Source organism: Perna viridis, chromosome 13 (assembly GCF_037379345.1).
Source record: "Perna viridis isolate PV_CMFRI_1.1 ecotype Kerala chromosome 13, ASM3737934v1, whole genome shotgun sequence".
NCBI classification, from domain to species: domain Eukaryota; kingdom Metazoa; phylum Mollusca; class Bivalvia; order Mytilida; family Mytilidae; genus Perna; species Perna viridis.
The window spans coordinates 32,702,756-32,726,551 of NC_142457.1; the positions used below are offsets into that span (position 1 = coordinate 32,702,756).

Genomic DNA, 23,796 nt, shown 5'->3' on the forward strand with positions numbered 1-23,796 from the left:
TAATAAACATTTTACTTGCAATTTAGAATTTTTTTTTTTAATTAAAAACTGTTAATATAAAACTACCATTCATTAATTTGACAAGTTAACCCAAAAATGTCCTTGTGTTTAATTCAGGATTATTTAGAATTTTTGCTCATCATGAGATTTCTTTTACTCTTGAAAATATTAAAAATGTTGAAATCAACCCAGATTATAGAAAATAACAGATTTGGACAAAAATTGATGGAATATTTTGTTTCCTCTGTTGGTACTTTACTTCTTTGTTTTGTTTTTTTTTTTTTTTTGTTGGTTAAGGTACAAGAATCTATGAAGACCTGGTTGTAACAGTCTTTTTTTAAGAAAGTGGAAGAAAAAGAATCCAGAATTCTTTTAGGGTTATATTTCATTTGAGGTCTATGTAAAAATCTGGCAGAATTTGAAAATTGAGAAACCTGCATGTCGAAGTGCTAAGAACAATCTGTTAGTTTCACAGAGAGTTATGTTAACTTTGGAACAGTTTATTTGGGAGATTTTTCCCATTGACAATTTTTCATTTGGGAGATTTTTTTTGTAAATAGTGAAAGTATTTTTCACGGAAAATATAATAATTTTAAACAAAGACCTCCAACAAATCTTGGGAGTAATGTAGGAAGGTTAACATGTATGACATCACATTGTATTCTTCTAATCAGGATTAAGATAGGTTTCAACCTTTGAAATTTTGTGAAATCGTCAAGTACAAGTTATACTGACATTGGCATTGGTCTTTTCTATTCAAATTGACCAGCACTTGATATCTGTGTTTCTTCTGAAATTGGGAAATTTTTAAATAGAAGGGTATAAAAAAATTTAGTTTGAAAGGAGTTATCTAATCCTGAAATTTATATTCAATAATTCAATATATATCTTCAAGAAACAATTTTTTCTTCCGTTTGGATATTAAAACACTAGAAATAAATTAGGACACTTTACACTGTAACAGGTTACATGTGTCGATCTGGCTCAATATCTACATGGATTAAAATTGTGTAGTAACACTACTTTATGACAATCTATAACTCTTTCTAGAGTAGACTTCCCAAGTTTCATATAAATGGTTCAGTTTAGTAAAACAAGAGGTCCATATTAAAGTATCAATGATAACTTGATAAGGGATGATGGGCCAAGGACCTAGGTAAGTAAAGACTCAAAAGTCCTAGGTCAAAAATTTAGAGTTGTCAGTGATTTTGTTCTTTGTTTTAAAAGCAGCCCCACCCTTTATTTTGGGGAAATTTTTGCCATATTTTCAACACATTTAGAAAATATTTTATATGGGACAGAAAGATGTCATATGCTGATTCCGGAACTGAAAACATTTCCTGGAAGTGAACAAAGTATTAGGCTGAGAAATCACATCTCCAGGAATATTTCACTTGATTCTTTACCTGGTTTTCAAAAAATCATGCCTGACAATTGGGAATTTTCCTCCCTTTAGGAAAAATATTTTTCAACATTTTTGGACTCCATGGGGAAACTTGATATTTGGCTGTTATAAAAGGGTAACAAAATCACTGGTCGTGGACCTTGGACAACTATTAATATGAAATCCTATTGAGATAATGGAACACGCTAATGTGTAGATCTACTCAAACCTCAACACAAGAACAATTTGCAAGTAAAGTATATTTGACATGCTAGACGTCTGTTTCATCTTATGATGGATTACTAGTGTCTGCCTGATAATTGTTGATACTTATACTTTAATGAATGAATCAGTATCTTTACACTCCCAGCTGTGAAAATTTGTCAATTATAAATCTCTAATAGTCTTCCCAATAATATTCAAAGCATTTGTGCCATTGCTAACTTATTACTCCCATTCATGAATTTCTATCACCAATTTTTTTTTTTTCAGATAGGGGAAATTTTTGGCATAGTAACAAGCTATACTGTTATGTCTTGCAGTTCTTCTTGTGGTGGATAATTATTGTTTATGTATTACACAAGATTTGATGAAAAATTAAATAACATGAAATGGCTATAAAATGCCAAGGATTTGTACATGCATATTCATGGCATTGTGTACAAAAATTATTTACAATGAACTTTCTTTTCCATACTGAGTCCAACTTTTCAGGGTTCTGTGGTTGTATCATGCTGCACTATAGAAAGCGCTTTATTGAAGCTAATTGTTTGATTACATTTCAAACGCACATGAATTTATAAAGTCGAAAGAGTAACAGCTCTCAGCAACAAATATTCAACAATTCTTTATTGTTGCTGTAGTGAGTTGCAGAGTATACATTATTTTCTTAGTGCAAAGATTTACTTATGATTATGTTAGGTTTATTAGTTTTTGGCAAGATGAGAAATTGATGTATCTGCTAAAACAATTTAAGAAACGAGGAGAGGGCAATGTTGTATACATTATCCATCTGCATTATATAACTTTACTTTTCTGGATCAGTGAAGTAAAAATTTGCTGAAGGTTTGAAGTTTCTTTCTTCATAGCTAGATAGAACTTAGCATCATGATATGAGGATTCTTCTGTTTTATTATTGTACTGCAGAGACATTTTATTGCAAAGGATTAAAAAAAAAAAAAGGAGGATGATTTTTTTCTCTGAGAGGAGGGCAGTGAGATTGATTATGATTATATAACTGTTCTATTTGGGAATCAAGTGAAAGAGTGCATATAGCAAACACAAGTTAGCCAACCTTTTGATGAGGAATGTTAAAATGAGGATAAGTTGAAGTGGCATATTTCTACCTACCAGATGATTACATAATTGCTATGGATAGTAAAGTGTACCGGTAATTTATGAAAAATATTGCAAGAAGTAAAATATGATTACTATTTCCTGAATTTCTTTAGAAGCTTTAAGAAATATTTTACCATCGTAAGAAAGTTCAGGGACAAACTTGTAACGAGATTGTTTTCAATCATTAAAGACAGGATGTGAAAATTGAGTGGAACTAATTATTTTAATTGGATTATCTGAACTGATACTTAATCATCAACTGCTGCTTGTGTCATCTGATATTCTATTTTCATTTTGTTCAAGATGTGCGATTTGCCAAAAAGGTAATTGAATCCTACTTCATTTTGAAGTCTGTATAGTATTGATTGCATTTCCTTAAAAAGTGTTGATTTGAGTACCTAGTTCATTTTATGTGTACTGATACATATTTTACCCCTATCTGCAGGAAGGAGTCATTTTTCGATACGTTTGTCTTTTGTCAGTAAGGTGCCTGTAATTTAATATGACGCTGGTGTAACCTGTAGGAGGAAAAAGTTGAGTAAAATGATATTTTTATGTCTTTAACATTTGTTTACATAACCAGGGTTTATTTTTCTTTGTAACTTTTTTTTTGTTAAAGATACAAAACTAATGAAGATCCTTACTCTGTATTACAGGTTAACTTCCTGTCTCTTACTCTGTATGACAGGTTCACTTCCTGTCCCTTACTCTGTATTACAGGTTAACTTCCTGTCTCTTACTCTGTATGACAGGTTCACTTCCTGTCCCTTACTCTGTATTACAGGTTCACTTCCTGTCCCTTACTCAGTATTACAGTTTAACTTCCTGTCAGATCCTTATTCCGTATTACAGGTTAACTTTCTGTCAGATCCTTACTCTGTATTACAGGTCCACTTCCTTTCCCTTACTTTGTATTAGAGGTTAAGTTCCTGTCAGATCCTTACTCTGTATTACAGGTTCACTTCCTGTCCCTTACTCTGTATTACAGTTAACTTCCTGTCTCTTACTCTGTATGACAGGTTCACTTCCTGTCCCTTACTCTGTACTACAGGTCCACTTCCTGTCCCTTACTCTGTATTACAGGTTAACTTCCTGTCCCTTACTCTGTATTACAGGTTAACATCCTGTCAGATCCTTACTCTGTATTACAGGTCCACTTCCTGTCCCTTACTTTTTATCAGAGGTTACTGGTTAACTTCCTGTCAGGCTCTCAGAATTTGTTCTGATTTCTGTTATGAGGACTTGGTCTTTAATTACTGTATGCTATATATGAGGTGGGGTGAGGAATAGTTTGCTCTGAATATATTGATGTGTCAGTTGGGTGACATGCCTACCTGCAGGCTTTGTTTCTATGACCTAGCATATCCCTTGCAAACAAAGTTTTGGGGGTTTCACCCTGTCTGTCTGTCTGTCTGTCCTAACTATTTTTAAAATCTAGCTCACTGTGTTGGACTTGTTCAAAGAGGGGTTAGTCTGCTTGATGAAATGTTATTGTCTCGAAGTACATGAAATATCTGCCATAGGAGAGTTATCCATATAAGTCAATCAATCTTTATTGAACTTTGAAAAAAAGTTATATATGACTTCTAATTTTGATTATTTGGAGATTCTACTTGATAGAATTAAATCTACTATGCATTTTTTTATGTGGAGTTGTTGATTTGGTCCAGTATCTGCCTCTTCTTTCTATATTTTTTTATGAATTATGTAACTAAGTGTGGGCCCTTTAAACAGAGTATTTTTGTAACCTTCATGAGCATGTCTGTTTCTGAAGACTTAAGCCTGTTGATTGCAATAGATAATAATAAATACAAAACAAAAACTGATTTGAAATACAAGGGACAGAAAAGCCAATTTTAAAATAAAAAGGATTGCACTATTCATTGTCTAGCTAGATCTGTAGGGTTACATGAAACAAGACTTTACAGTTGGACAGACACATAACATTACCTTGTTCCTTTCAGTGCCTTGGGACTGGGGGGATCACTTTAAAAACAGACAAAAAACTAATGTTAGTTCTTTTTGGCCTATATGGATAGAAATTAATCAATACTTACATATCAATCATAATTTGTACATGCATGTGTTCATATATACACAAGGTATAGATTTATGTAGGAATGATTATTTTCAGGTCCTCTTTTGTACTTGCACATGTATATGTATTTCTAAGGATTACATGAAGTTATGCCACATTGTTTTCCAGAATTCAAGTGAATGATCAGATTATAGAGGTAGATGGTAAAAGTTTGGTTGGAGTCACTCAGGCTTATGCTGCCTCAGTTCTGAGAAATACTACTGGAACAGTCAAGTGAGTATAAAATGCTCTCACGGTGTGCTTCAATGTTGAGGTGGGTCATTATGGGAATGTTTAGTTGCTCAAGCCTATGCTGCCTCAGTTCAATGTACTATCATTTCAGTAAGTCTTTAAGTAACAATTAAGTTGGAGTCAATGCCAAGTCCTTAGAAAAATTTTACTAATAAAAACTATTTTCCCCCCAAAAAATAGGCCTGTGATGGTAAAGTTAATTGCTACAATAAAAGGTTTGATTTGAAAAACCATGCAAAATCCAGTATGCCTACATTATGGTCTAACTGCAGGTTTGTTAAGTGTTAAATATTGAAAATTTATCCTTTCAGATTTATGATTGGACGTGAAAAAGACCCCAGTAAGAGTGAGGTCGCTCGTCTCATCCAGCAGTCTTTGGAACAAGATCGTCGACGAGAGGAGATGAAACGATTAGAACATGAGAGACTTCAACAATTACAAGATCAGTTCCAGCCACGGGATGAGATAATGGAGAGACATCACCAGCGCCACCTGTCTGAGACTGAGTCTGGAACTTTGTTAGATCATGATGATGAAAGTGATGAAGATGAAGAAGTAGAAGAAGAAGAGGTTTGTTTTATATAGTGCTATTCTCTGTAAGAATCAGGCAGTAGGTCAGTCATGGTGAATTAAAAACACACAAGTCTTTACAAGAAACCCAATTTCATTATGTGAACTCAAATGCATGAATGGCATGTATGTCTTATTCAGTGTCGGTAATTCAAAGTATGAACTATTTGAAATGCATTGAATTTTCGTCATCAAGGGAGATAACTCACTTTTCCATTATCATTCTATTGCAACTTCGACTCACTTTTCTGCATCCTCTGGCACTTTAATTGATCATAAACTATGTGCCCACGTTGTCAAATTGATGATTCATTAGATTTCAATTTTGCTTGATTCTTACAGATTCCAGTACTTAATTACCAATCCATAAAAAATTCTGACACTGCCAAGGTAGAGATGATACAAGATGCAGAATAAACAACCAAATAGATAAAATTTGGTCAACCTTCATGACATTTTTACATAACTTAGTCCTTTCTGTATGTAGATCTGTTTCTTTGTATTTTGATCATTTGATTCATTCTAAATTATTGAAAACCGAATCTTATGAAAACTGTGCAGTTTGATATCTTTAAGGTTTTAATAACAGTAGTTGTGGTAAGAAAAATTCCATGAAGAGTTTGTGTTCAACTTTTAGGATGAAATTTCTGGTGATTACCAAGTAGAAATAACCAACCACAATGAAGAATATGATGATGAGGAGGATGCAATGATTCAACAGGAAGAGGAAATGGTGGGTGTCATGGATACCACAGAGGAAGTAGCTGCAGGGGAAGCAACTCCACTGTCTATACCCTCTAGTAATGACAATAGCATGGGGTCACCAGATGAGGAGGGACGACCAGTTGTTGAGGTGTTTGACCTGCCGGAGAGTAGCAGCGAAGATGTATCTCCAGATATGGAATCTCAGGCGATGTTTGTCAAACTGAAAGAGGTATTTAAACTCAGCAGGTCATTTCATAGTGTGACATGTACTCATGGATGAATATTTTCAGCCATGTAACAAATTTTCCTTATTAGATTTTTAATATACTGTAATTATTCTTATTTTTACTATGTATTTACTTCTTGTATAGCCATTTTTTGCTTCCCTAATTTTTCTCCCAAAATAGTTGTTGGTACTCAATAAGAAAACTTTACAAATATATTAAACTTTCACATGAATTATTTCACTATGGAAGTTATATCTTTAATGGTTTGGTTCAGTACCATACTCTATCACATTATAATACTTTTTGACTTCAGCTACCATCAGTCATTTGTCAGCTATCAGTTTAGAATAGCATTTTCTAACTCTTTTCCTTAAGGGTGAGAATAATGATGTTTATGATATTTTATTTGTCTTCCAGGCCCAGTATAAGAATGCTGTTAATGAAGCAGAAATTGCCAAATTAAAAGCAAAGGTAGGGACCAAAGTGACAATAATAAAACCAAAAACAGGGATGGATCCAGGATTTCATGTTGAGAAAGGGCATTGAAAAATAAAATGCAGTTTGATGCCAGTCAAATTTTTTTTTCTTTTTGAGGTGAATTTTGTGAAAAATATTCATGCAAAATCTAGTGGCACATATGCTGGCGAAGCCCCTGCCTGAATCTATACCAGTATTCTACCCATTACTAGCAAAGTTTGGATTATAGTCTGGTTTTCTGTCTAAGACCATTGTAAGTACTGTTTCTTTTGAACCTAAATGAATTTTTGGAAACGTTATGCATCATGTGTAGATGCTCACAAAGCAAGGTTCCACCAGTATTGATATCTTTCTATAACAGCCATTCTTGTTTTCTCAAAATGAAGGCTTATATGACTTGCAGAGATTTTGTATTTGTTGCAGTTAATCCAGTTAGAAAGTGTACAGAATGAGAAGAAAGAATACCAGAAGAAATCTGAGGACATGGCTCACCGACTGAGAGAATTAGAGAAGAAAATGTTGGCGAACAGGAAGGAAATTAACCAGTATCAGGTGATTGATCTATTTATAGTTGACCTTGACATTGCTGACTAAAGACTCCTGAAAATTTGTGGTGGTACAATTTATATAGCAAATGTTCCAAAGAAAACAGGAAATACATGAGAATTTCAAAACATTAGTTAAGTCAAATAAAAAATTATCCACTTTATCAGGTCAAACTTTATTGGACAACAGTATTATTTATCAAACTTGCAAAGAAGCTTCATTTTTCCTGACCACAGACTTAAAATTGTTTTATTAAGGATTTGTTGGAGGGATCACAGGGGCAATACATAGCATTGGAAAAGAAGATGAAGGGAGAATTCACAGCCTTAGAGAAGAAATATCATAAAGCCAAGAAATTGATCAAAGAGTATCAGTCAAGGTATGATCTGTGCAAAATAAATGGTTCTGTTTCTCATACAAGATTTAAATCAGTTTTGAATTTATCAAAAAGTGTCTGATTAAGTAGGAAATATCCAATAATCAACTACCCAAAATGAAATATCCTGTTTCTGACCAGTTTTAAGTGTATTTCTTGTTGCTTGTGTATTTTTATAACATAAGTAGTAATTTTTAGCAATCAATATCTTAGATAATAAAATCAAAAGTCAGATGTCAAAGTGTTCTCAAACCAGAGAAGAAAAACCAATTACAATACTAGAGATATCTACAATGCAGCTTTTCAATTTTGAAATTCTGAAATGTATGAAGTCTCCTAGAATTAATGCTTTTCAGTATTTTTTAAGTTTATCTTAAAATATTGTTCACCCTTAATTTCTTTGTAGGGAGAAAGATTTCATTCAAGAGAGAGAGTCTGTGTTGCAGCAACAAGCTGAAAAAGATCAACAATATAATTCACTAGTCAAATCACTCAAAGACAGGGTAGGCTTTCAACAATATAACTCACTAGTCAAATCTCTCAAAGGCAGGTTGGGTTCTCAACAATATAACTCACTAGTTAAATCACTCAGACAGGGTTAGTTCTCTACAATATAACTCCCTAGTCAAATCACTCAAAGACAGTGTGGGTTGTGAAGAATATTATTCCAAATTCCTCATAGACATTAAAGGTTTGTAATCAACAGTATTTATGTATGCCCATGGTTGTATAAGGCTGACTAAAATAATTCCTCTAACCTCAGGTCCTATCATGCTCACTGGGATATTTTCTGTCTTAACATCGAAACTGCCACCAATCTGTGTTTTTTTTTAACATCAGACCCTTACTTGATAGTTCAACAAAAAGCTTTATGAGGTACTCCATAACTTAAATTGTATTGATGTTTATTGTAGATCTTCCAGTTGGAGAGAGAGTTGGGGGAGGCCCAGAAAGCTGCTGGATTGCCTGTGCTGATACCTGATCCCTCACAGAGGGTACCAGATGTCATCTCTAAGGAAACCAGTGTCAGAGTTGAGTCTTCCATTGGTACGTTTATTTATTATTACTAGTGTATTATGGATAAGAGGACTTTGAAATGGATGCACACAACAATAAGTGCCACACATGAAAATCATATGGTTTGTAATACATGATAATCAAATGAGACACATTTTGCTGTGTAGAGTAAATTCCTTTATATGGGATAAAAACATAGAAGATATGTGATGTTTTCTGTGTGTATGACAGGCATAGAGAACAAAAGTACCTGACATTTAAAGACTTGGAAAACATTAAATGAAAAGAAAACCCATCAAGATTATGTCCTAAAACATAAATATTTATCTAAGTGGGGTTTCAGATTCAGTAGAAACTATATATATACTGACAGTTGTATGCTATACCCCTATTTGTCCTTTGTCTGACAGTTCTATGGTATACCTCTATTTGTCCTCAGTTTGACAGTTCTGTTGTATACCCCTATTTATCCTTTTTCTGATAGTTCTATGGTATACCCCTATTTGTACTTTGTCTTTGACAGTTCTATGGCATACCCCTATTTGTCCTTTGTCTTTGACAGTTCTATGGCATACCCCTATTTGTCCTTTGTCTTTGACAGTTCTATGGCATACCCCTATTTGTCCTTTGTCTTTGACTGTTCTATGGCATACTCCTATTTGTCCTTTGTCTTTGACTGTTCTATGGCATACCCCTATTTGTCCTTTGTCTTTGACAGTTCTATGGCATACCCCTATTTGTCCTTTGTCTTTGACAGTTCTATGATATACCCCTATTTGTCCTTTGATATTTTGGAACAATATTTGTCTTAATGGAAGAATGCTCTTTTGACGTTTGTTTTTCTGAATGTTTATTGATTAAGAGGGGATATGCTTTAATTCAGCTAATAGTTATTTCTATTAAAGATAAAGTGTTAACTCAGAGTCAGATTTCTGATGCTGTTTCTATATCATCTGGTTCTGATGATTCACCGGGGGACACTGTTGTCAGTCAGAGTAAGTATAATTCCTATACACTAGAATTTTTCTCGTAAGGAACTTATTGCATCTCAGAAACAAAGCATTTTGAATTATAATATAATCATTTTTCAGAAACAAAAAATCTTTTTAATGGTGGATTAGCTTAGCATTAACTTGTCTGTTGACAATATATGTCTGAAGTAAAATTGTATGACATAGCCAGGGATTGATCTAGCCACCTTCTATACTGTAGAAAGAAGTTTAGACTTCATACATATTTCATATTTAAAAAGCTTTGATTTCTAATCCAGATTTTGTTACAAGCACAAAGAGTTTTAATTTCTTTTCCAGATTTAGATACAAGTACAATATCTGATATTGACAGTCAGTTGTCAGAGTCTTTTAATGAGGTGCTATCTGACACTAGAGTGCTAGATTCTTCAGCCAGTAAATCAAAGGGACAACTGGCAAGCTCTGGTGCTTTGGCAAGTCGCCGTCCTCCAAGCAAGAGGAATAAGGTAGGTTGTTGTCCTACCATGAGGAATGGCGTGAAAACGGATTCTTTGCCATACTTACTTTTTATTGCAAATGATAACATTAAAGAAGGCAAGAACAATTTTTTTTTACGGAAATTTTGTTCTAATATAAACCATTAGCTGTACAAGTTGTCTTTGTGTATTATATGATAGAATATAAACAATATACATTAAAAAGTTTCATTTAATGTTTAGTTTGTACTTGTATATTTTTCTCCAAGTGAAGTTATTGAATGTTATTATAAAGTACATTTCCAAAAATTACAGTTGACTCTTGACTTGTTTTATTCCAAAATACCTAGTTTTCTTAAAACCTGCTTTTAAAGATTGCTCTTTCAAATCAGTTTAATAAAATCAGTGTGAGTAGTTGTGAACTTGTGTCTTTATGTTTACAGTCCCAAGATGAAGATTCAGTAAAAGAAGTCAAACGAGAGGAACAAAGTGGATTAGAAACTTGGATTAAGCACGAAGGGTAAGAAAAATAATTTAAATAGTGCAAAAAATTAAGGTCATGCCTGGTTGTCACAAAACTTCAATATGTGCTTAAATCAAGGTAGAATTGGTATATATGGAATCACCACATTTATGTAGACATCAGGTCCAAGTATGAATTGTACCTTATGAATTTCAGGGATGATTTTCTTCTATTTTTTTGCAGATTTCCACTATTTCAAATTCAGATTTTACCGTTACAATTCTTTTTTTATTGTATATTTACTTCCGATTTCACCAATTTCCACTTCGTTTGTTGACCTCAATTTTCTATTTTTGCAGTTATAGTTCTTTATTTTACTGTCTATTTACTTCTGATAATGCCATTTTCTGCTTCTACGAAAGTCTAATAACTTTTGATTTCAGTGATCAGACTGTGAAGAAAAGTGATGCAAAGAAGAGAAAAGCGCAGCTTCAGGAGAAGATGGTCACAGAAGAGCCTCCTTTGTTACCCCCGCCGCCACCCCCTCCTCTTGGATTTGATACAGACTCACAATCAAGTTCCAGGTAAGAGTGCCTTCATTACTCCTTCCTTCCAGAAAAGAGCCCCCTTAGGGCCCTGCCACAAAAACCTTGAACTTTGACCCCAAGGTCAAATTCCTGTTTTTTCTCTGTCTGATTTTTGATATGTGGCATGTGGGTAGATTACCTAAAGACTTAGTGTAGTGTACTATTTATGGTGTCTTTTTACCATGAACTTTTGACTTCCAGGTTAAAACTAATGATTTATGCCCAACTGTTTGTGTCTCAACTGTAGTGAATTTTGCATCATAATCAAGTTCTAGATAATAAACATTTCAATACCCAACCACCTCCCCATCCTCTTGGATTTGACACACAATCATTACCCTTCTACTCACTCCAGTAAGAATAAACCCCAATGTTGTCGGTGTCAGTTTTTATGGTTTGTCATATTTGATAGAATTTCAGATTTGCTGATTTCATGAGGAGCATTTGACATCTTGTTAGGAATTTGAGTTTGATGTTTTACTCATCAATTAATGAAAACAAAACAAAAAATAATAGTGACAGTTTTATATTTTTTTAAAAAAACATTTTTGGTTTGGCTGTATTATAAAAAAAGCCAGAAACCACCAAGTTTTTCCGTATTTAAGAAGAAATTTAAAAAGTTTGAAGTTAAGATCATTTTTCCCTTTTAGTAATTAAAATCAATGTTTCGGTGAGTGATGTATAGAAAAAGTAGATATTATGTTAGATATTATACCATGAAGGGAAAGATTTTCCTGAATGTTGAGAATTATTTTATGTTGTATTTATTTTGGTTCAGTTTATAAACTTAGTTTCTTCACAATTTTTTCTACTAACAGGTATTGTATTTGACAGAAATTAAGCCTGATTGCTGAATAGTGGAGAATTCAAAATAAACAGGGCTAGTTTTAGGTGTTGCTGACTTTAGTCGTTTGGTAACCATGGAATAGTTTTTTAAGTTATTCAGCCATTATTTTCTTCTTCTTTTTCAATTTCAGATTTTACTGTTAAGATTCTACGTTTTCTCCGTGTTAAATTGTGTCATTAATTATTGACTTTGATTTTTAAGTATTTTTATTTAAAGTTTTTTTTTTTTTTGTTGTTGCAGAAGGAACAGCACATCTGAACAATCAGAAACAGCATCCACGATATCTCAGACTTCTTATGATCCATCAAATCCTAATTTTAGAAATATGGAATCAGAAATTCCAGATACTGTCTCATTGGACACAACTGGATCATCAGATGGTGCCAGTAGTAGTTCCAAGTCAAAGTCTTCCTCCAATAAAGGTATTGATGTGGCTTCTATAACCATAGCATGATAAAAATATTCAGAATCTGATCGTCTTCTTACTAGAACCCTTTTTCTGAAGTGTGATCTTTGAGGCATAAACTGTGCATATATTATCAAATGTTAAAGTTCATTCACAGAATGTTATTTTCAATGTTTAGGAATGGCATCAACATAAAAAAATCGTCTTTTTTAACCAAATATAGAATAGTTCTGTTTAAAGTCAAATGCATGGCTATAGTAGGTTATAATTTTATATTATATATGATATTGCATTATTATTGTAATATTTGCATTCTGTGCATTTTGTGATAATTCAAAAGCTGCGTAATTTCATTATCATACCATTTCAATCACAAGTTGCTAAAGAATTATTTTCCCAACACTTATAGGAGGGGCAACACTGCCATCATATTGTCCGTCAATCTGTAAACATTTTTCATAGTTACTGGTGAGCAGAGAGAGTTCTGTGATGTGATGAGTTATATTTCCACACCTATTTCGAGTTTCGTTGGATTGACTTCCTATTTGAAAAGACTTGAGACATTGAAAAAGTAATTTGTTCAAAACAAAATATTTGTCGCTTTGTTCTCAGCTTTCTAATGGATAGTGAAATATAGATTTAGTGCATATCTTCAAAATGATGAGTTGAATGTTGTCTTTTATCTAGAGATTTCACAACTTTTGGTTTGAATAATTAGACTTCATTCTAAAATGTATTTTACATGAAAATTTTGTACAGCTTTCTCAAATTGTTTTGTATGCCCCTGCCAAGTTTTAACCTTGTCTAGTTTTCTGTCATTCCACCATGACCAGTTTTCCAGGCTTTTTTATTAAATGCTTTCAAGTATCCATCTGATGTTTGGTATGAAGGTTTATATTGACGAGTTTCACACTGAGGCTGAGCTCTTGTTTTAGTTTGTTGAATTTTGATGGAGTAATGCCCCTTGAACTTAGAAAAACTGTCAATTTCCACTTTGTTTTTTGACCTCATAAAATCATCCCTGATGAACTAAAACAGTTTGGAATGATTGGGGGTATCCCAAGTACAAAACAACATGAAATGTCTTGTTCTTTTATGGGGAATCATGGATGGCAGATTTAAGTAAAATTGGAGGAGAAAAATCCTGATGCCTATATAATGTCAGTAATAAACATTTTGAAAATATCAAGAAAAAACTGAGAATTGAATTGGTTTGGCCTAATTGAATCTTTGTTTTATCTTTCTAACTACTGAAGTCCTTTGTTTGTTGTGCCACTAACAACCATATATTCAATGCATGTTTCCAGTAGGAATAGGTTTGCCGAAGTTCCTCAAATTCGGCAAAGGAAGCTCTTCAGAAAGTGCCGGAGGTGGTATTGTACTATTGTCAAGCAAAAGCCTGAATGGTGATGCCGAACCGTCTTCTGGTGGAATTAAACTCATTTCTAAACGTCCTCTAGAAACTACATATTCATCTGATTCTTTAGATTGTAAGTTTTTTTTTTTTTTAATAAATTGTAAGTATTTCTATATTGGAAATTTTTTAAGATTGTAAGTTTGATTCTGCTTAATCAGCTGCTTTTGTTGATATTTTCCTACATAAAGATCAGAATACATAAGAATTTTTATGACATGCCTTGGACATTTATTTATTCTTTTTTTTTTCAATCTCTGCATTGGCTGTCACTAACCAGGTCTGCTATTAAGCTTTTCTACCATGAATTTGCATTCTGATGGTCATATTTTTTTTTTGTTCCCCTGCCGTCATCCTTCAAGATGGGACTTAGTAAAAGTCTGACTCTGTTTACCTATCCGAGTATTGCAGATGCTTTATGCCAGCTACTGTAAAAGTACTATTGTTCATGGGATACCAATTTTCTTGGTTTTCATGGTTAGGCCAAACCACGAAGTACAGTACTTAATTCTGTACAATTATTCAACAGCTTGTAAATACTTGATCCAGTGACAGAACTTGGCAGTAATTGGGGGTTGGATAGGGAGGTGTAGAACTCAGCAGTAATTGGGGGATGGACAGGGAGGTATAGAATTGGGCAGTAATTGGGGGAAAGAATTGAAGTTAATGGGATTTTTTTTTGCTTTTCTAGTTAAATGGGAGTTAGGGAATGGGAACTTTAGAATTCCATGTCTACCACCATAAATTTTAATTAAAGTTAATTGAAAAGTTGTACAAGGCTTATGTGTTGGTTTTGTTGTCAGACCTTGTTTCCAAATTTTACAATAAGAGAATAAAGCCTCTAATCTTGTATTATATATATTATAATGATGGTGTTAATCTAATAAACAGTGTACTCTTCTCCGCTAACACTATTGTGTTGAGTGAAATAATTCACAGTGCATTGTATATAACAAATAACCCATTGATTATGTAAAATGCATGATTTAAGATCTCCCAATCTATATTTAGGGATAATTTTTTAGCGGAATTCCGTTAATTGAAATCTGGATTTTGCCATTATGATTCTTTATTTACTGATTTTACCAATTTCCATTTGTTTGATGACCTTGTAAAATCATCCCTGTATATTGAATGATCCTCTCTGCAGGGAAAGAATAGGCCCTATGTCTCTTGGATCATATTATAAAAGGACCATTTATAAAACTCAACTACATGTAGTGCATTTTAATTAAGTCTTCAAGATTAAGTGATATACTATTACTATCTTTATACTGCAATTCTAATCTTCAGTTTAATTTTTAAAAGATGTGTTTATTACATTTCTTCCCCACTAGTGGCCCAGGATAGTGACGCTAAGATAATCAGGTAGTTCGTCCAAGTGTAGGAAGGAGGTGGAACCATAATGTTATATACTGTCAGTGACCGTATATCATCAATAATTATGTATTGTTTGATCAAATAGAATGACTGCAGTTTATATTTGAATGAAAAAAAGTCATTGATGAACATTGTAAATGGTGTAGATTCAGTGATCTTATGTTTTTGAGTATTGACAAATTAAACGTGGACTCTATCACTTATAACTTCTTTCATTGTAACAAATGGCAGACTTGATTTTCTTCTGCTTTTTTTTCTAATCCTGAATTAAATGTTTGGGTTTCATTATTTACAGTATGTGTACTTTCAATTCCAGCAATTTCTGCTTTTTGTGGTTGGTTCCATAAAACCATATCTGCAATGGGTTATTAGATTTCTATAATCAAGAATGCTTAAAACATTGTCATGTAAATATGAAGATAGGAAAAATCAGATAATGCACATGTTATAACGTAAGATACTGTTTCTCTTATTTCTAAAAACAACTTGTTTTTGTCTTGCCTGCCATGAAAGTCGCTGAAGGCCAGACTTAGGTTTTGCTTTTTCAGCAATGGTAGAAGCATCCACAAACTTAATGTTACATTTTCTGATAGTTCATTTTAACATAAACCCCCTGCCATTTCGTGCCAATTTTATGCATGTTCCCCTCCACCCTTGGTTTGTTGAATTAGAAAATTTAATGTTAAAAGTTTAACATTAAGGTTTCTTATAGTTCATGTAGACATTTTTATTTGAGTTCCATCTTTATTTAAATCCCTACTATCTCAATGTGATGCAATAAAAAAGAAAAAAAAACAATTAATCCCCAGCTACTCACATTTTTGCCATTCACAGTCACATGTTATTTTAAAAAGAAATTTTCAGTTGAAGTATTTCACATCTTTAATTTGTCAGATATTCCAATACCTCAGTCCTTTCCTATTTAATAATATTATATACATTTAGTCATCAAATATGTTTTAATTATATGACCACTTTTTATACCTGCCACACAAAGTGGCGAGGTATTTTGTGATGGCCTCCATAAAAGTTTAGTTGAGTGTTTCTCCATCTGTTGCCTAGTGCATTTTGTAGTGGTAACACAGAAATGATAATTTTGTAATTTCATATTATTGTACAAAATATGAAAGCAACACAAAAAATAATGTTTAACAAACACACCATTATATTGACAATATCGAAGAGGCGAGACTTATCCTTATGATGACAGTTTATGTTGATGTTACAATGGAATTCCAATCGTCTTTATAGAACATTATTTTTCTCTCTCAGGAAATGTGAAAATTGAACAGAATTCAAAGAAACTAGCAGTATTAACATTAAACGTGTGATGAATTATATATTTGTAGGTATAGATGATGGAGAAGATGTATCATCAGCTTATATGGTACAAGAAATTGATGATGAGGATGGAAAAAAGACACTGTTTTCTCTCAATATCTCAGGAACTCCTGCAGCTGAGGTAAGAGAGGTAGCAGAGAAGGTCATATAAATTTTCACATCTTTTGACTGTGTTATTAAAACTGACTATGGTCAAAGTTAACTCAACCCTGGCTACAAGCATGTGGCTATTTATAAATGCATAGTTGATTGGTTCACAATCACACGATGTTTTCAACAATAAGAAGCTGATTTACCTTATAAAAGAACGTATTAAATTCCCATACAATATTTATTCCATCAGATACTTCAAAAACACTTTGAAAAGAAATAGGAAATGGCTGTCTTTTGTTTACAATGCCATGTTGTATATCAAGAGTGCATGTTTTTTTTTTTTGGCGGGAAAATCAGTGAAGAAATAAAAGTATAATTCCCCAAGTCTAAAAATAGTACCACAAGTGTGATGAACAAATATGGACTTTAGCCATGGTATAGGATTTCTGTCATGGATAAACTTCATTTTAACATAATAATAATTAAAAAAACAAAAACAAACTAGTTTAAATAACAAACTAGTGTGCCAGTTTTAAATAACAACAAGTGTTAGCTCCACTGAATTCCTGAAAATTTTTGGGAACATGAATTTTAAGACCAGGGTAGTCAGTTACATGTACCTGATTAGATAATTCTAAATCTATAAATATATTGAAAGTTACAAAGACAAGAAAAATGAGAATGGATTTAATCAAATGAATATCACATTCAAAGAAGCCATTGAGGCCCCAAAACAAATGAAAACTTGTAATTTCCAATGAAGAACCCTGTGTGCATATGAATTTGAGGAAATGTTTATGAAGAATTACTATAATATGATAGAATACCTTTTTAATTTTTGTGTTAAATATAAAAGGAAAAATAGAAAATGGTTTTAAGTTATAATTACTGAAGAAAGAGGGTAAAATATTTACCTATGAATAATTTATATTAACATAAACAGCAATGTACCTTTTGAATGCACAGATGAATTTTTAAATAATACATTAAATACGAAGTAGCATGTTTCAACACAGGACCTATTAATGTCATGTCACGCACATTGAATACAGCGCTATCTATAAATCCTGGGGAGAGTACTACTGTTTAAATCTAACATAATACAGATTGAAGTTGAAGAATAATTTTTTCAGAAGTGAAAGATAAATATCCAAGAACTAACAAAACTTCGTAGAAAGTAAGCAATTTTTAAGGATTAAGTCTGCTCAGAATGGCAACACAAAAAATTCAGAAATCTATCAACTAATTCTCGAACTCCCAATAACTCTTAACATATTTCAGTGGTCCCTTGGAGACAAGCTACTGAGTTTTGACTATGTATACATTTTAACTGCTCAAATATAACAGATGTAGTAGAAATAGTTAGAGTTAATATCTAACGCTGTGTTTATTTCCCAGGACAAATCTACTACCCCTAGTAAAAGGACAATAAACCAGATAGAATCATGTCCAATATCAGAATGGAAGTTAGAACATATACGAAACTGGCTAGTAGCTCTGGAGCAGGAAAAATATATTCCTTTGTTTGCAGAGAAAAATATCACTGGACCTCAGTTACTTACCCTTGATGGGACCAAACTAAAGGTAATTTATAGACATGTGTAGCAGGGAAATGTAAAGAACCAGCATTTGAACAGTAAGACTATAAATAAAAAATAATAATGGTTCTCACATATCGTCACATCCCTTAATAGTCCTGCACAGGCAGTTTTTATTCCAAGGCAAAACAAATATTTCAAAATCCAGATTTTTTTTTTTCATGTCCATTTTATAAAACAGTTTCTGTTATATAGATTTGTTATGGATTTTTATGTTGCGGAGTATCATACACAATTTTCCTCCACATGCACATATTCTGAATTTTATGATAAATATTTTTGTCAGTTTGAGCAGTATATAACATGAAATAATTCATTGAAAAGTTCATTGATTCTGACCACAAGAAAACAGTCATCCTCTTGCATCACTTCTAAGAAAAGGTGGCCTGAAAACCTAGACATTTTTTTGTTATGACCTAATCAAATAGAGCATTATCCATGGACTAGAAAAAGATAATAACACACACACTTAGAAACAAAAGTCTGAAAGTGTTCCTTTGATGTCAGAATTTTTTTGTCGTTCCTTGATAGGACTCAAAACTTGTACATTTGTCTTTTTCTTTTGCGGACTAGGTGATACTCTGTACCTTCTCCTAGATTTAATCTAGAGTTGTAACTTTCTTCATGAAAATATAGGATAAAGGATCAAATTAATGATACATGTAAAATGGAGTTACTTTTTCCGCCTAACAATTTGAAGATAATTTTTTTTTTGTATTAGAAGATTTGGAGATGTCAGTTGTGGATTTGACATGGGCAAAGTGAGTTTACTGGAGCCAGTAAATGGAGATTTGCAGCCATCAAATTTAGATTGGTGACAACAAAATTTCAAATAGAATACAGATATCTCCATTCAACTGTCAAATAAATATGCCAAAATAAAAAATAATATAAATAACTCAGCAAAAAAAGGTGAAAGTCATTGATGAGTTTGTCACCCTCAAATTGGCAGTATTTTGTAATGACATTCCATGTTAGAATTTATATTGATGTTCTGATATTGAATGAATGTTTTTGTTGTAGACAATGGGCATTGGTGTCAGTAAGGACAGAGAATTCTTCAAAAAGAAGATAAAAGAATTAAGATTAGCTCTGGAAAAGGAGAAAAAACAACAAGAGAAAGAAAGAAAGATGAAAGAAAAAGAACAAAAGAAACAGAGGAAGAAATAAGGAGCAATTTAACTAGGAACAAATTTTTTATAGTAAATAATATTTATTGTGCAGAACAAATTGTAAAATTGTGCCAAGAACTATTGTCAACTGTATTGTAATTGGTTAAGGTCATCTGCAGTGCATATGACTTGTAAATGTGATTGGCCCAAAGCAGGTCACTTGGTGTTTTTTAATGATTTTATGGTGTTTTTATACAATTTGATTGAAACAAAAAGAAATTTTGATTCAATGGAAGAAATTTCTTATGGGTTTCATTGAATTTTCAGTGGCTCTGAATATAAAGAAATTGCCACCTATGAATGGTGCTGATAAATAGAGGTTTTCTGATGCATGATGGGAATGTTTGGTAAATCAAGAAAGATGCATGAGAGGTCGATGCACAACTTAAAATGAATTGTTTATATTCAACTTCCAGAAAATGCGGCTGAATTTTTATAATTGATTTTGAGTGAAAGAGCCAAATGTGTTTTTTGTCCCGTTTTTGGAGAATTCAAACCATACACGACACTAACAGCTTATTTTATTTGAAAATTACATAATGTGCTCTTAAAGCTGAACTGGTAATTCTTTATTTGATATTTTGTTCTAAAAAAGGGTTGTATATTTTAGAATGTTAATTCTCTGACCTGAAATTTTGATATTTGTATATTTTGATCAATTAATACATGTTTTTAATGTTGTGTGTTTGTAACTGATATTTTTGGGACCAATCTGAACATGTTCAAACCTGTTTTTGTAAGCAGTGTGTTTTATCAGAGTAAAACTTAAGATGTTGGTATTAATATCCTATCACGTATCTGAATAATTTGGTTATGCCAGAACAAAATGATTGTAATTTTCATATTTAGAATTTTTTTGGAAACCTTACCCATCATGTATGTTCATTTTTTTAAGTTAAATTCAATCACATTACTATGTAAATATTATTATCAGCATTATCAGTCATGCAGTATGTGACCTTTGACCCTAGAGGTTGTATTATTCATGAAAGAAATAGAAACATATCTGATTAATATTAACCATGGCATGAGCAGTCCTAGATTGTAAAAAATTTGGGCAGCAGGAATGGGACCGGGAATTGGTGGGGGGGGGCAACATTGTGTATCCATAATGATTTACAGAATGGGCAGTGACAAGGAGGCATCGAGTCCTAGCAAGGGATTTACAGTTTCATAATCTTATTCAAGATTTACAATCAAATCTTTTTTTTTAACATCAAAACTTGTGGAATTATTTGTGATGTGACAATAGACATCATAGGTTGTGGATTAGAAGTTTTATATTTTTGTTTCCAATGCAGGACATTGTTTATATACACTCTGGGGCTGTGTTGTAAATATTTCAAAATGGGTTGTAAATTTTCCATCCATTGTTCATTATGAGTGCTTATTGTCATTGGTAAGAATAAAATATTTTTTTGAAAAACACATATTTATTCTGGTTTTTCACTGTCCATTGATAGTGTTGTTTCACTCCCCACTGGAATTGACTGTATTGGTTGATATAGCACAATTTAATGGCAATTAATGAAACTTTCTGCAATTTATATCTACTATTGTCAACTTCCTGTTTTGTTTTTTTTTTTTAAAGAAATGACATTACAATTGTTAGATTGAAACTCATTTGTTGAACCAGCAATTTCATGTTTAGTTCTTTAATTTTTATCCTAAAATTTGATGTAGTTAGAATTCTTAGAATTCTTATTAATTTTTGTGATTTTTCATTTATAGCAAGTAAGATATAAATATTGTGATGAAATTTCAGTTAATATTTTCCAAATGAACACGTATTTCAGTTGAATGGCAGTAAAGTCGGTAATTTTTCTCTTGAAATTTCCTGACTTCAGTATAGTTTATGATGTAAGGGAAGTAACTCTATTATATTTGTGTATTTCATCATGCATTGTTGCTTAGTGTCTCATTAAGATATTATGTGGATGTATTGGTGCTTTTTCTATAGTAAAGAAGTTATTTTAATAAGAAAACTCCAAATGTGGATCTAAATTGCGCTTCAAATGTTTGTGTATCCAAGCTGAACATGTAACTGTAGACATGGAAAAAGAAACAACAACAAAAAATAGATTCAATGACAGTTGTGATATGTAGATTTTACGTAATGAAAAATTAAAAAAAAAAAAAAAAGATCATCAAATGGGGTATGATAAAAGTTCAAAAATAATGAAATTTAAAATAAGATAAAATCAAATGACTGAGAGTAAAATACATAAATATCTGAAGTTAATTTAAATCCACAATCAATATTTAAAAGAATATCTGTGTTGTGAAGAAGTAAAATGTCTATTACATGTATGTATATTCCCATTGTATATTAATCCATATTTCATTTATTCATAGTATATTTTTTTCCGTCTTTCATTTTATATTTTTATTATTTTTTATCAATACAGTGAAATCTGTCTAAACCATTTGGACTTAAAATTGTTTGGTATAAGATGTGTGTTTGGTTTTCCAAGGTTCAAATCACATTGTAACTGGAATAATGAGACTTTTAACAAGTGTCTGGTATAGACAGGTTTTTTTAGTATTCAGAGATTGGTTTAGACAGGTTGCACAGTATTTTTGGTTTGTAACAGAGTTGCTTTTAAAAATCTTATAAAAGTTTCTACTTTACATGGGTGGTGTTTAAGAGAAAAATCAAAATTTTGTAATGGCCAGGATTAGAATATTTGGTATTGTGTGTAAATGCAATTTTTTCCATATTTTTATATTGTTTAAATGCTTTTCTTGAATGTTGAAATACTGAGCAAAGCTTTGAAGCTTTTCTTTATAGCTGTTCATAATATATCTTAAAACCAAGTTGTGTTGCCTTTCATAACTGAAATTATTTTGGATGTTTGCAATATAAACATTGATGAATTAGAAATAAAAGGTTTCATACAAAGATCAATATTTAAAAGTAACAAAAAGTAAAGTCTTTCTTGAAATCAACCATTACCAAAGTTTTTGGCCCATGTGTAACAAAGCATAAAACAAACTTAGACTTTTGAATACTCATAAAGTTCTGGGAAACTCAAATCCAGCTTTTTTTCTTGTTGATATTTTGCAGCAATGAGTTAAGAATATTTTAAATCATGAGTTTATTTTTTGCACTTTGTGGCACCTTGGCCATTAATGCTTTCCTTTAGTGGCACCATGGCCATTAATGCTTTCCTTTTCTGTTTTTGAGCCATTAGATGTTTTATTTCGTTGCCAGTAACAGATTTGATGATTATTTAAACAAAGGTCTCAGTTTTTCATACATTAGCTTGATTTTCTGTGTTTTCTTTTCAATGATTAAGATTCGCACATGTTAAACAAAAATTGTGGACATTATTAAAATTTACAGTTTTCACAACATGATCAGTTTTTAAGATCATTAATTTATGAAAATGCCTTTCATTAATATATCTTTTCAAAATCATCAATGTGAAGTTTTTTTTTTCTACATCAAATGAACGACAAAAGCACTTGTTTATGTGCATATACTCTTGTTTATTTATCCTATATCATGTAGCATCAGTGTATCTATATTTATCCTTTGTTTACTAATATCCATAATTTAGTTCCTGGTTTGTCTTCATTTTCGTTTTCTAATGGTTCACATGAAAAGGAAGGCTTTTTTTTTGTAGCGTGAATTTCATAAATTTGATCTATAGTACAGATTTTTTTTATTAAGTCTCAATGCTTGGTCCCTATAAATAAATACAGGCTAAATATACCTTCTTCATTATTCTGGCTCCTTTGTAACATAGAAAACACCTGAATTCCTTTTTTCAAGCACTAAAAAGTTATCTCCCCTCCCTCATTGGTTTTAGTGGAATAGCCTGAGAACAAACAAAAAAAACAAACTTTGATGGGCCTTTACTTCTACTTAACTGGAATACTGATAGTGTTTAGTAAAAGCAAAATTTAGCAAGTGCTACAATATTTTGGATAATTTTAAAAATTATTATCCTGTAATTATAACAAAATTTTCATATTCCAAGCTTAGTATGCATCAAAAATTCAAATTGAAGATCTACTCCTCAGTTTGGACAATAAGGTAAAGTTTTGCTTGGAGCAAAAGGAGGCGTGTTAGT

At 32.1% G+C, this 23,796-nt stretch overlaps 1 protein-coding gene across 2 annotated transcripts in view; it reads left to right on the forward strand.

Annotated features, from left to right (window-relative positions):
* Window positions 1-22,533, forward strand: part of LOC148600362 (uncharacterized) — a 48,424-nt gene extending 25,891 nt beyond the window's left edge. Inside the window, exons 6-22 of one of the 2 annotated variants that reach the window (XM_088559186.1) lie at window positions 4,929-5,033; window positions 5,363-5,621; window positions 6,259-6,555; window positions 6,971-7,024; window positions 7,454-7,582; window positions 7,834-7,955; window positions 8,359-8,455; window positions 8,867-8,999; window positions 9,875-9,964; window positions 10,280-10,446; window positions 10,860-10,936; window positions 11,323-11,463; window positions 12,554-12,735; window positions 14,027-14,209; window positions 16,863-16,975; window positions 18,346-18,531; window positions 19,569-22,533. In XM_088559186.1, coding sequence (XP_088415312.1) covers window positions 4,929-5,033; window positions 5,363-5,621; window positions 6,259-6,555; window positions 6,971-7,024; window positions 7,454-7,582; window positions 7,834-7,955; window positions 8,359-8,455; window positions 8,867-8,999; window positions 9,875-9,964; window positions 10,280-10,446; window positions 10,860-10,936; window positions 11,323-11,463; window positions 12,554-12,735; window positions 14,027-14,209; window positions 16,863-16,975; window positions 18,346-18,531; window positions 19,569-19,715 — 2,482 coding nt within the window. In that variant the 3' untranslated portion in view covers window positions 19,716-22,533. The remainder of the gene's footprint in view (window positions 1-4,928; window positions 5,034-5,362; window positions 5,622-6,258; window positions 6,556-6,970; window positions 7,025-7,453; window positions 7,583-7,833; window positions 7,956-8,358; window positions 8,456-8,866; window positions 9,000-9,874; window positions 9,965-10,279; window positions 10,447-10,859; window positions 10,937-11,322; window positions 11,464-12,553; window positions 12,736-14,026; window positions 14,210-16,862; window positions 16,976-18,345; window positions 18,532-19,568) is intronic. The other variant, XM_088559187.1, reaches the window with a different exon arrangement.
* The last annotated feature ends 1,263 nt before the right edge of the window (window positions 22,534-23,796 follow it).